The 14,379-nt window shown below is 44.3% G+C and overlaps 1 protein-coding gene across 1 annotated transcript in view; it reads right to left on the reverse strand.

The window, feature by feature from the left end:
• Positions 1-933: 933 nt before the first annotated feature.
• Positions 934-14,379, reverse strand: part of erfl3 (Ets2 repressor factor like 3) — a 62,469-nt gene continuing 49,023 nt past the window's right edge. Inside the window, exons 3-5 of the mRNA XM_034697235.1 lie at positions 6,748-6,863; positions 5,423-6,564; positions 934-5,144 (exon numbers count right to left, since the gene is read on the reverse strand). Of these exons, the coding sequence (XP_034553126.1) occupies positions 4,461-5,144; positions 5,423-6,564; positions 6,748-6,863 (1,942 nt within the window). The 3' untranslated portion in view covers positions 934-4,460. The remainder of the gene's footprint in view (positions 5,145-5,422; positions 6,565-6,747; positions 6,864-14,379) is intronic.

The raw sequence follows: 14,379 nt of genomic DNA on the forward strand, positions 1-14,379 counted from the left end.
CGTTAGAAAAAAAATTCACCTCCCCTACAGTGTGTGCGGATCGAGAAATGAGCTATTGAGATTACACTGGTCTTTTGTACCAGGCTGTAAACATGTTTATTTTTGCTGTGAAGATCGTCTTTTTTGAATTGGTGTGTATGTGGTTTCCTGTACTTCAGGAGTCAGCCTCAAACAGATCCTCGATGAACTGCAGTTTTTAGCACTTACGAATTGGTCTCATATTTTTAGACTGGAGGTCGCCGCTTGCATAGAACATGCACAATGATCTTTTGTGGGCAGGGTTAGGGGAGCAGAGAGGGGAGGGATAGTGTTGATATTCGAAGTCCCTCTCTCTGAACAGATGTTTACTATGTGACCACCAACAGCAGCTTTAAGGAGTTAGTGAGAGTTTTCTCACCTGTTCATTGTTCATGATATACATGGACATGAAGCTAAAGCTAGCAGGTTAAGCCTAGCCTTTCATAATTTGTTGGTTAAATTAAATAATAAATTAAAATTTGGCTATAAACAACTTCCCAGCTTCAACTAGCTGCTTCTCCACTGTCTCCAGTCTCTCTATTGTTAATAACACTGTCAGCTGTCTGAGGCTTTGAGGCTAGCTAGTTGTTAATAACCCTAAAAATGAACTGGAATTGTCTTCCTAACTCACTGACCGACAATTTATGTTTTTTATTAGGTCAACAACAGTTATCATTTAAACAAACTACCTATAAAGGACACTTGTTTAGTGTGAATAATTGTAATTTTGAAGTACAGAAATACCAAAAGGCCTAATGTGTCTGTCAGCTTGTTGTTGCCAGGAAATAAGTCAGCACCTAATCTTTCTGTTTACAAATAAACCTGGTAATAAAACTCCCCTCTCTGATTATGTCCCATTAATCAATATGGATGTTTGAATAAAGGCAGGCAAACATAAACACACTGATATGTATATTGTGTTTTAACCAGTTTTAATTAACCCTGATTACAGCTTAATTACAAGTTTGGAAAAAAAACATGAAACAAGTGGAGAAATTCAATGTTACATCATGGTATTAACTCTCATCTGTCCATCTGAGTGTTATGTAACTGCTCGGGGGAGACGAGGCAAAAGAACAGACTGAAAGAGGGTAAAGATAGACCTTTACACAAACAATACACATCTTTTTTTTCTTTTAAAATTATACCCCCCCGCCCGACTCCCATCCCACCCCACCCCAACCCCCAAAAAAAGAAAAAATATACAAGAGCAAGAGAAAAATAGTAACATTATAAAACAAAAATTACAATATATGACAGAAAGATAAAATCATCCCCCTTTACCTCTAAATAAAATCATCCCCCGCCTTCTCACCCCCCTTTGTTACTTCTGTCAGCATCAAAATTAATATTACACATTTTTGTTATTTTACATTTGTAAAAACTAATGACAAGTAAAATGTCTGGTTTAGAGGGCTTGTAGGTTTGAAACAGGGGAAGGAGTTTTAGGTGTACACAACATTAAAAGCATCAGCTAACAGTGCCATGGAATAATGATAATGCCAGATGGAGAGGTTAATAACCCAATGAGAACAATAATAACACCAACAATAATCAATAGCAATATCGACATCAGAAAAATAAACAGAGAAACCTTTTTTTTTTGTCTTGATGGAGAAATGTTATCGTGCTGTTTATTTACTGTACTTTGACTTCAGAGGCCAAGCACAGGATGAGAGACAGCCTGTGTTACAATTAAGAGTCCAATCAATCTTTGTACCCTGCAAATATTATGACTGAGGCAGAGTGTGTCTCAGTGAGCTGGACGTCAGACAACGCCTGAAACAGAGTGAGGGAAAAATGAAACTGAAAGGAGAGAGAGAGAGAGAGAGAGAGAGAGAGAGAGAGAGAGAGAGAGAGAGAGAGAGAGAGAGAGAGAGAGAGAGAGAGAGAGAGAGAGAGAGAGAGTAGAGCATGTAAGACTGATGTCTCTTCTGTTGCTCAGATATGACAAATAGTAATAAGGCAGCTGTCAGTTCAGGTACAGACACAGGGCTTAGTGTGGGTGAGTGTCTGTGTGGCAGAAAGTGTGTATGTGTGTGTGTGTATGCATGTTGTGACATGCTCCAGTCCAGCCCACGGGGTTCTGATGAGGAAATTCAATCAGCTCGACTACACAGACCGCCTGTAGGCCGTCGATCTCACAGCTCACTGCTATAGATCCGTCTTCTTGTGCTGGCCAGGTAGGGGGGCAGGTCGTGATCAACACTGCTCAGCTAACTAGTCAGATCCCTCACAGACCGCCCGGGCCTCCAGGATGTCAAAACACAATCACAATTCATTAGTGTGTGTGTGCATAGCTGGAGGAGAGGGGCTTTTCATGATAGGGTTTCACATGTTCCAGGATAATATCAGTAATGATTAACCCCCTTATCCCCCCCCCCCCCTCTCTCTCCTTTGCCCTGTTTCAGAGCTGTTGTGAACTTTGGAGCGATATGCTAACCGGACTGAAAGAAAAGAGTGGATTACTACTTTACTAATAACCCATGAGCGCGCGCGCACACACACACACACACGCACACTCGCACACACACGCACACACACGCGCACACACACACACACGGATGGCTAAGAGTGCTCAGGCCAGGGAAAACCCAGCTGAGCTGAGCTGAATTAGACTGTACAGACTGGAAGGAGCAGAGTGAACAGCAGAGCATGCCCTGTGCTGGTCTTGTGGTTTGTCTATGAAACAAATTTACAAGAAAGACCTGGACCCCCTACCCAACTTCTTCTTGCCCATCCACCCTCCATATATAACTGTATATCACCTACTGAGTGTGTAATCACTCAAAATAATCCACTTAACAAAAAAAATCCTGAATCCATCATATCTTTAAAATGCTATGGTACTCTTTAAAATCTTATTTCATAATTCCATTTAGATATATAAAGATATAGTTTGTGTGTTATTAGAGCTCAGTTTGCACTTTTATACATGCTATAAAAACAAGGCATAGAGAGGCAGTGTGTGTGTGTGTGCGTGTGTGTGTGTGTGAGGTCTAAGATGTTACCCACTCTCTTGGGCTGTCTTGTTGTAAACAGTGCCTGCAGTCTCAGACACTCTCAGGGCCTGAGTATGATGCCACTACAGGGAGAGCTGGAGGTCCGGACAGAGAGAGAGAGTGTGTGTTTAAGAACTAAAGGCAGTGTTGTGTGTGTTTGTGTGTGTGTTTGTGTGTGTCTTTGCTGGTTTAGTTTTAACACCATTGATGATTGTTAAGAGAGCGTTCGCTGGTGAACTCGTATTCTGTGCTGCTCGGCCTGCAGAGATTGTTTGTGTCAGTATACAAGCCATGTTAGGTGAGGTGAGTCGGCTGGTTAACAGTTACTGGAACCCCTCAAAACACTCCTGCCTTCCCCCCCTCTTGGTCCCATGAGCTGTCCCTTGGATAATGAATTCTTCTTTATACTTTGACTCATAACTCCCTGGGGTTAGAATCATTTCTTTAAGTGGAGTCATGATGTTTCCACAAGTGGTCCGCAAGAGAAAAGAGTAGCAGGACAGGAGAGAGACAGGAAAAGGTTATACAAAAGTCAAAAGCTCAAAGAGAACAGTGTGCAAAAGTCCAAGTCTGCGCATTTATAATTGTGGATGTGAGTGTGTGTGCGTTTTCCATTGTGAGTCCACCTTCACTTGTTGGCTGTGTTTTTCTGCCTGTGTGTATTTCTGTGCATGATTCCAATAAACATACAGCAATAGGCTTCCCTGAGTGGAGTGGGCCAGGTTTAAGAGTCAGTCAGAAAACACCCATCAGCCCCACTCTTAAGTCTTTGAGACACACTTTCCTTTTGTCGGTATATTCCTAATTTTACAAGAATGATTAATCATAGCAGTCCTCTCCTTTCCTTGCTCTCTTCCATGACACTCCAGGGCGGGCTGTGGGTTTTTAGATGCAGGCACTTATCAAAGTCCCACCAGCTAATAGGAAAAGAACACAGGGGAGAGTGTGTACAATGGGATCCTAGGTGTGTTTCTATGCTGTAAGGGAGTATGTGTCCCCTGAGGAAAAGTGCTGCTGATTATACTGGTGGAATCTGAAGAAGGGAGCTGTGCTACTGGTGCAGAGTATGTGGAGCTTCACTGGCCAGGTGGGAGGTGAACTTGGAGCCAAGTTTTAGAAGCGGAGCCTTCCTCCCATCTTTTGATTTCACACCTGTTACAGTCACTGTTCTGGGATGGCTGTGTCCCACCTCCTTAAAAAAGGATGCGTCCCAGAGAAGCTCTGATCCAGACAGAAAGCTGGTAGAAGATCTGACAAAACGAGAGTCAGGCTGTCTCTGAGGTGTAGGTTTAATATGTGTGTATGTTGGACTGTGCTGTCTTTTCACTGGAGGTTTCAGGAATCTAGTTTGTCAGTGTGGGAGAGGGATTACAGAGGAACCATTTACATACTCCTGCACTACCTCCAGTGTTACTGGAGCAGTAGTGTTTGTGTCTCTCATCAGCAGTCTTTGTTTTCCAGAGACAGCTGTGCAGTGGCACGATGCAGCTCGGCACTCACTCTCCGCTGAGAGGACAACGGTGTGGTTAAAGAACCCTCGTACGTCAATGGAGGAGGACTGTCTCCGTCCCCACTTCCCGTCCCGTCGTCATCCATCTCCATCCGTCCATTACTCCTCCTCTCTCTTTCTCTCTCCTCCTGTGGTCGAACTTTCTTGTCGTCTGACTCCTCCTGTGAGGCCTCCATGCGCTGGTCTTCACTCCAGCGCCTCTTGAAGCGCAGCTTTAGAGGGATGCACTTTGTCTGGGAGCCTGTCTGAGGTGGAGGCGTGTGACCGTCCCCTGGCTCGGTGGGTTCACTCTTGAGGGTAGGCAGCACACGATGCACACTGGAGTGTGTGTGATGTGAGGTGAAGAAGGGCATCAGGCCAGGTGGAGGCGGAGCAGGGGCTTTGAAGACATCCTCATCAAGGTCCTCATCCGGATGGGGGTGATGTTGGGGGGCTACAGTGCCGTTAGGGTGGTGGTGGTGGTGCTGGTGCTGGTGCTGGTGGTGGTGGTTAGGGGCTCTTGTGTGGCGAGGGGAGAAGAGCTCAAACTCCTCGTCTCTCTCATCCAGGTCCTCATCACTAATGTCAGTCACCTCCACCTCTTCTTCTGACTCAATGTCAGAGATGGGCTCCACCTAAGGGATGGATGAATAAGAAACAGACAAAGAGATGAACATCTGAGGAAAATAAAACTAATAGAAACTCAGTGATGATTCATAATATAACACTACAATCAAGCAAGGTTATATTCTTAATTACTCAAATGAAGTGCTTATTAAAAAAAGGTTGCTTTAAGATAATAGCTTGTTGTTAATAATGCAGGTAAATTATTTATGTGTCTTGTGGTAAGTGATGTCACAGATTGTTTTTTGATTGTTACAAGGAGGGAGACTTTTAGATCCCAGTATCTCACCTTGATCTTGGGAAGTCCCGCGCTGTTAAGAGACTGCGTTGAAGAGGAGGCAGAGATGAGGCCGGAGCCGCTGGCTGAGCTCAGGTCACTGCCGAATGACAGCGAGGATCCGAGGCCAGAGGTAGATGACATGGACCCTGACCCTGACGACATGGAGCTCTGCCTGAGTTTGCTCTGGCTCTGCCCATCCCTCTGCTTCCTGCCCAGCGGTGGCGGCTGCAGCTTGAACTTGAAGGGAGACATGTGTGGAGGCTCCTCGCCCAGGTGGAGCGGGTGGTGCATGGGATGAGAATGCGGATGAGGATGGGCGGTGTGAGGCGGATGCGGATGGTGGTGGTGGTGGGCCGAATGAGCCAGAGTTGGATGGTGGTGGCGCTCTCCTCCCCTCTCTCCTCCCCCTGCAGCTACTCGCTCTGCTCTCTCACCTCTCTCTCCTGTGAGGGTCTTGTCTGCAGACGGCCGGTGTGGCTGAGGGATGACGATGTTGGGGTACTGGAGGAAGGCTCTGGGGCTCAGACCATAGTTGTACACTGACTGGGTGTGGGCCTGCAGGTAGCGCTTCATGTCCTCGGGGTTGAAGGAGAAGTGGGAGCCTAACATGGGTGACAGTGTGGGTGACGGGGTGTAAGGGAGGTGGGATGTCGGCGTCATTGAAAGGGCTGGAGACAAAGGAGGTGCAAGGAGGCCGGCTCCTCCTGGCCCTGGCAGTGGGGACACAGGGAAGGGCGACAGGGGTTCTTGGTGGATCCGGTGTCCTGTGTGGCCCCGGGAGCCTGGGTGCCCTGCAGGGTTGCCTGGTCCTCCATACATACGGAACAGGGCTTCATGAGAAAGACGAGGGTGGATTATGCTTCTGTAGCCTCCTCCGCCACCAGGTCCTCCTCCTCCACTCATACCTCTCTCACCCCTCTCCTCACCTGCTCCTGTGTTACCCTCTTCAATTTCAGAGTTGACTGAGGTGCCATCGCTGCAGTCGCTGACAGAGCCGCGTGCCATGCGTCGGGCCACGGAGCTGAACATGCCGCCAGGGCTTCGCAGGTCTTCATTGGGGGAGAGGACTTCGGAGGGTGTCGATGGAGGAAAGCGGAAATGAGTCCCTGCACCGGTGGGTACGGGAGGGGCACTCTGAGGAACGCTGCTTCCTGGAGAGCGGAATCAGGGGATGGAGAAAGGGAGGAAAAAAAGAGAGAGAGAATACTGAGAAATGATATATAATGTTCTCCTGCTTAATCCTATGTAATAATGCTATCCTATTGTGGGATTAAGAGATATCTGAACATGCACAGACATGCACACACACACAGTCTCAGTCTGTCCAGGCTTACCAGTGGAGCCCATGTCGATGAACGGGTAGTTGACCAACACCAGTTTGTTGAAGTTGAACTTATAGGTGAACCTCTTGCCTTTGGTCTTGTGGAGGATCCTCTTGTTGTAGTAGTATCTGGTGAAGAGAAGCAAACAGGCAGACATTAGGAAAAGACATGGTGCTCACACATGCAGATCACATGTAAAGGTAAATTTGAGGACACGTCTCAGGGTTAAATAACCGACTGCATAATGTCTTATGCAAGAGTTTTGATACCACCAGAAATATAAATTCTGCGTTTGTCACAAACGTACGCCTCATTTTGAAATATTATTTCTCCTTTTTTTCATTGAGTCTGACAGATGCGGCTGCACACTCAAGCACACACTTTAATAAGCATGAGTCTTTCATGTCGCCTCCCCCCTCTAATGATAGATATTACAGAGTGTTGTATGACATTTGCACAAAGCAGACCTAGTAGAGGGAGAGAGGGGGGGGAGAGAAAAGGAATAAAAAGAGAGAGAGCAGATAGACAATGGCTGGCTGTGGATGGACTGAGCTGTGATGTGTGGAGGGATAAACAATTAAAAGATCAGAAGTCCGTGTTTGTAGCGTTAACACAGCAGCCAAATGTAGACTGCAAACAGTGAGGGCACACGGGTGTGTGAGCCGCTGCATGCGTGTTTGACGGTGGGTGTGTGAGGCCCGTGTGGACTTTGATTGCGTGGTACCTTTACTAATCCGTGTGCGTAAAACACAGCCAGGAATCAGGACAAAATATGTCTTTTAAGGTCTTTCAAGTTCAGGCTTTGTCTGACAAGCGTCACACACACAAGCTGTAATTCATTTTGCTAGATGGACCCATCTCTTTATGTAACTCTAAAGCAGAGCCACCAATAATTCACCCCATCTTTATCTGTTTATGTAATGGCCATTCTCTATGTTTTTTTTTTTTTCAAGCTTTCTCTCTCCCATGCCTCCTGCCTACAGTACAAGGCTCCATTTTTATTAACCTTTGTCCAGCTACAGCTCTTTATGTAACATCTCTCTGCTTTCTTCCCCAGATCCACATCCACTTTATGTAACCTCTAGATCCCTGGCTGCCAGGCCTCACACAGACAGAGCGGAGGAAAGACGAAGAGATAAAGAAAGGAATAAAGATGCTGTGTTTTGTCTGTTGGGGAGATAACAAGCATGTGTGCGCCGTGCTCTCCAAAACTACCACCTAAATGTTGAACGCTACCCCCGGCTTTTTGAACACCAGATTTGACCAGACGGCACATTTGCTCATCATGTCTGCATGCCTACCTGCTTTTATAGCTCGAGACTCTGATTTCCTTTCCTCCAGCGTGTGTCTGCTGGCACAAGTTAAGTGAAGTGTGCTGACAAAGACAGGGGCTTCAGGGTATGTAGGTAATGCTGAGATAATCAGAGCCCATTGACTATCATTACACTGAATGGTAGTTATCTAGACGGCGGTGAATGTGTGTGTGTGTGTGTGTGTGTGTGTGTGTGTGTGTGTGTGTGTGTGTGTGTGTGTGTGTGTGTGTGTGTCTGTGTGTGTGTGTGTGTGTGTGTGTGTGTGTGTGTGTGTGTGTGTGTGTGTGTGTGTGTGTGTTTTTTTTGGGGAGGTGTCGCCCTTCACCCCCTCTTATTATGCTTATTATGCAGACTGGTTGGGCCATTTTTTTTTTTTTGCTCCAGGAACAGACTGTTGCTCTTTTCCTCTTGTTCTCTTCAACCCTTCTCCCTTTATTCCCCCTGATACCTCTCCCTCTCTTCTTTCTCTCATCAATCCTCCTCCCCCTCTTTATGCCAACTATCCCTCTCCCTGCGCTCTCCACTCATCCCCGGAGGCGATGAGAGAGAGGGAGAGACAGAGAGAGACAGGACAGGCCTGCACTGTTGAAAACATTGTTTACGCCAGGCACAAAGCAGCATGTAATTTCTGCTCTAGGGGAGACACTCACAAGGGCCGGGAAGGAGGGGAGAGAAGCAGTCGGGAGCGAGGGGACAGACAGAGACGGGCAGGAAGTCAAGCAGAATTAAAATCACAACAGGACTGTTATTGAATTAGCTGATGGTTAAAAAAAAGTCAACCGGCTGTGCGTCGGTCTGGCTAAAATATAAAAACAGACTGCAAGGGTGGAAAACAAACAAATCCAAAATATTCATCACATAGAAGAATTGCAAAAGCTGAATGGATCAAAATTGAATCATGTTCAATCACTTTCTGAAAAACCACACCTACTAAAACTCTATATGACTTGGTTGTGAGTTTTTTAGGTAAACCTTAACCCTCCTGTTATGTTCGTTTCTCAAGAACAGCAATAATGTTCCTTGGGTCAATTTGACCCGGAGCATATTCAATTATCCAAAAGTGTCAGAACCCCAAAAAATCCCACTACACATTTATTAACTCAATTTTTTAACAATTACTAACCATTTAAATCAAGATTTAGTCCATTGGTGTTTTCAATCCTCTCAGATCATGGTTCAATGAAGATAACTCACTCGTTTTTCATTAAAATTAATGTTAAAAATTTTCAAAATGTACATTGGAAAGCCCCAAATATAAATACAATAGTTTGACATAGATTTTCGTTTATTTTATTTTACATTTTGAATTTTTTTTGTTCTTTCTGAAGTGATGTTGATAAATTAACATGACTCCTCTTCTGTCACATGCTGCCCAGATTTTTATGCTGCATTTAGCTGGTTTGGAAGGGACATGTTGCTTAAAATAGAATTTACAAAGGATCAGTTTGACCCGCAACATAACAGGAGGGTTAATAAAAGCTCCGCAGTCAGAGAAATAAATCTCACAGATTTGTCTTCCACCACGTAAAGCCTTTTATATAACAGTGCAGAGCAGCAGACACCTTACGCAAAGGGAATTCAGAGACTAAAATAATGATCATCTCCTCTCCAGATGTTTTAACCTCAACAGGTAATGCTCAAAAGTTCTGCCCCACTCAAACACCACTACCACTCTGTTCCTGTCTTTTCTGCTAATTTATCTGAGCTTTCCACTTGTCCTTTTGCTGAGTTATTTTTAGTCAGGTAGACATTCCCCAAAAAGGGAAGAGCAGCAAACTAAGGATTCAGTATTACATCTTCCATTGCAATCAAGAAAGAAGGTGCACAAAATTAGGGATGCACTGATCCTACTATTTAGGTCCTGATACTGATATCGATACCTCGGCTTTGGTATCTGCCGATACCGATACTAGCCAATCCGATCCTGGTATTGATTCAACAATCTCTATTCCTTAATGTGAGGATAGAATCATATTTTTGGCAACTTCAGGCTTTTCTGACTTTGTAAACCAAAATAAAATAAAGATTTTTAAACTGACAGTATCATTATTTAAGAGATTATAAATATGCACCAGCAGTTTGGTGAGTTAATCTTCCTAACCAACAGATATTACAATTCAACTGTTAACCTCAGCAGTGGATAAGAGGAATTCAATATTCTGTATAAAAACACTGCTTCAAATGAGAAAATAAAAAGTATATCAACGTAGTGTTTCCCACAGAAGTACAGTGTACCGGTGGCAGAGAGGAGGGCTATTAAAATCATTGAATACATTATTACTCTGCCCAGCTGTACCCTTACTGTTTCCCTTCTCCGCGTCTGATATTGTGACGATATTAATCAGCAGCACATTTTATAAAGGTGTCCAAATAACACAACTCACGTTTCTGTAATCTTTCACTTGATTTTTCAGCTCGACTGCCAACTGTTGAAACATTAGCGCTGCAAATGTTGCAAGTTCCCGGTGGAGTTGTTAGCAAAAGAAGCTTGACATGCAGCTAAACTGCAGAGCCTCTGTAGTTATCCTCCATCATGCTCCTCAGGGCAAAAATGAACAGAACGGCCGGCGCTGATGACATAGGAGACGCACATGGCTGTGGTAAACACAGAAAAGCATAGAACTGAGATGAATAGATCTGCCATATGGATCGGCATTATATATCGGCCCCTTGTCACCGATATCCTATCTAGCTTTTTGAGTCCGATCCAGCCGATATCCAATACCAGGATCGAATCGGTGCATCCCTATACACAACCCCCAAAAAGTGAAGATCAGCAAACTATGTATTCAGTTTTACATCTTCCACTGCAATCAAGAAAGAAGGTGGACAAAATCTGAGAGACACTTCTCATCATGACACCAGTTATCGACACAACAGGATGCACATGGCCATGAAGTTGATTGATACTTCATGATGGAAGGTTTTTCTTTATAAGTTGCATCCAAAGCACTGGCAACTGAGAGCATGGTTTGGGTAATTATGGACACATCACAAAAGCTAATAATATCACTGTCATGACACATCTGTGTGGATCTGGCTCATGGTAGTCGGTTAGTAGGGAGCATGGCCTACTAAAGCATTGTGTGCGCCCGGCTGCTCTCACACGTAGCTAATAGAAAGAGTGCTGTAGCATTTTTGGAAGTGGACGACAATTTAACATAATCTTAGCCGCTGCCACTGAAGCTGCGTTAAGAGCACATGGTCACCCACTGGCTCTTCACGCCCCCTCCTCCTGCTCCGTCATACAGGCAGACAGTCTTTGAAGAGCATTTGAACTCACTTCAAAAGAGAAGAAAGAGATTCTTTGAGTGCCTGTGTTTAGTTGCCCACCGCACTCCCCTCACACACACACACACACACACACACACACACACACATACACACACACCTCTCCCCTTCTCTGACTCTGTTACTGTCATCTCATTCAGACGTAATCAAACACATGGGTGCATGTGCCCCCACACACCCCCAGAGCGTATCATCCAAGAGCTGTGGCTTTATCCTGTTCCCTGTTTAACCAAAAGAGTAGATTGAACAATCAATGCGAGTATGGATTTAGGCAAAGCCTTCAGGGAAACAGAGCTGAGGCTTTCTATCAACTCTGTTGTTTTTGTGTGTGATTCTAGGCCAGGGATTAAGGCTGCGATTACACAGACCTGCTGTGGTCCAAAACACTATGATCAAAGCAGAAACAGACACAGACACACGCACACACACGCTGGACTGCAGGAACTCAGTGGCAATGAATGAACACAGTCATTTTAAACAGTATTCTAATTCAGGGTTGAAGTGAATACGTTGTTAGTGCGTAAGATTACATGGCCAAGGTGTTCTCATCAGCCAACCTGTGGATTCAATTTATGTTAAGCCTATATTTTTCCTAAACAGTGAAGTCGAAGCATCCTTATGCTTTATCGTCATGTAATACATTGAACTTCACGTTTTCCTAGGCTTTTTTCCCTAGGCATTCTTAACAAATGCAGAAAATACCAGCAGCACCTGTCAGCCTAGAAGTTGCTCTTTCATGCAACTTTTCTGTTGGCATTTTCTTCTCACTTAACAGAAGCCCCATGACACTTCCAAAGACCATGCCGTGTTGCGGTTTGTGGTTGTTGGTGTCTGTTTTCTTCAATTTGGTTCATGTTTCTTTACACAGCTCATTGTGTGTTTAACCCTCCTGTTATTTTTCAAAGGTGTTTTTTCGGTATGCAACTTCTTCTTCTTGGCTTAATTAGTGTTATCAACACATAAAATGTATATGGTTCATTTCACATTTTCACGTATTTGCAACCCCCCCCCCTGGATGTTTATATTGCATATATACCGTTAGGGTCAATTTGACCCCGCAGTCAAGTGGAGGCTAAAAGGGGGTCAGAAGTGTCAAATAATAATAGTTTGTTTGGGATTGTGGGTAGAGGAACTTCTACCACTCTATAACCTAGGCCCTAATGTCAAAGTGGATGAAAGGCTAGCGGTATTCAGAGGTCGCTGCCCATTTAGGCAATATATGCCTTCCAAACTAGCTAAATACGACATAACTAGCCATAAACAAAAATCTATGTCATGTAAAATTATTGTATTTATATGTAGGTATTTTCAATGTACATTCAAAAAGTTTTAACATGATTTTTTTTATGAAAACAAGAGAGTTATCCTCTTTGAACCATGATCTGTGAGAGGTGACGAAGACCATTGCGCTAAATGTTGATTGAAATGGTTAGTAGTGGAGTTAATAATGAGATATAAACAATGTTTTGGGGGATTTTTTGGTTTCTGACACTTCTGGATAATTAAACATACCCCGGGTCAAATTGACTCTGTCCTGAGAAACGAACTTAACAGGAGGGTTAAACTTCTCTCATTAGTTTCTGCACAGTTTTCCTCTTCTCTCTCCTTGTGCTACTGATGGGTCAGTCTTTAACCATGAATCTAAAATTGAAATAATACATGAATCTAACAATTTTGTGTTAAGGGGTTTTGACCAATCAGGAGCAGGTATTACACACAGACTTGAGATTAGCAAGAATGCCATTATGAGTAGTAGAAAACTAGTAGTTGTCCCCCTTCTGTTTCTGCTTTATGTCAAGCAGAGTAAGGAATTAAAAGTGCTTTAAAATGACTGAAAGATGACTAAAATATTCTTCTAACAATGTGCCAACAAGCAACAAGTTGGTGGTAAATGTGTATATCTCAGTGTTAACCTTGTTGATGGTTTGATACACCGCAGTCATTACACTAAAGAGCCTCTCACTGTCTCACACATGCTTTGTTTATTGGACTGAGTGTGCTTATCTGTTCTTCTGTTTTAGATAGTGAGGATGGAAACAAACCCATCCTGCTATTGACAACATTTTGTATTACCTATAATATGATATGTGTATTAGATCACCAATCTATTTCAGTATCACTTTATATACACACACACGCACACAAATGTCAACACTGAAAACAAAGTAAACTAACCCCTGTGTGCGTGTGCCTTGTATGTGTGTGTGTGTGTGTGTGTGTGTGTGTGTGTGTGTGTGTGTGTGTGTGTGTGTGTGTGTGTGTGTGTGTGTGTGTGTGTGTGTGTGTGTGTGTGTGTGTGTGTGTGTGTGTTGACAGGCTGTGCCTTTCCATTGTTGGGCTGTAAATAGGCGCTGACTGTGACAGGAAGTTGGGATTACAATACTCCCCATGAGCCCCGTGTTTATTTTCTGCCTCTTTCGTCAGCATTGGCTATTGCACACACATCGCAGCCAGATCCTTCCATACACACATGCACACACACACCAGCTGCTCACACTCAGGTGTGTGTGTGTGTTGAAGATACACATGTGAGCGTGCTTGCATTGTGTGGAGGCCAGGTTTGGTGAGTGTTTATGGTTTTAAAAAAGGACATAAAATGTGTTTGTGCAGGGATGTGGGCAGGGTGGGGGTATGATAAGGAAAGGTGTCACATGCTTTTTGTATGTGTGTGTGTGAGAGAGAGAGAGAGAGAGAGAGAGAGAGAGAGAGAGAGGGTGATGGGGTCTACACTGTATGTGTGTTTGTGTGTAAAGAGGAGGATCTGGTCAGGGTATGATTAGGCCGGTCACATGCTCCGTGGGTGTGAATATGTACTCGAGCACACTCTGGTGTGTGTGCATGCCGCCCTCGTACAAAATAAAGGCCTCATTCATTTGGGGACAATGATGTACACACAACAACATGTACACTGAACACATACGTGCTGCTGATAGAGACAATGGAAAGACAATGCGCACTGATGTATGTACATTGAATACGAAGTCATACAGTGGTCCTATCCCCGGGTGCTCCCTCTGCACTTTCTCCCTGGCCCTGGTTG

Source organism: Notolabrus celidotus, chromosome 12 (genome assembly GCF_009762535.1).
Source record: "Notolabrus celidotus isolate fNotCel1 chromosome 12, fNotCel1.pri, whole genome shotgun sequence".
NCBI lineage: Eukaryota > Metazoa > Chordata > Actinopteri > Labriformes > Labridae > Notolabrus > Notolabrus celidotus.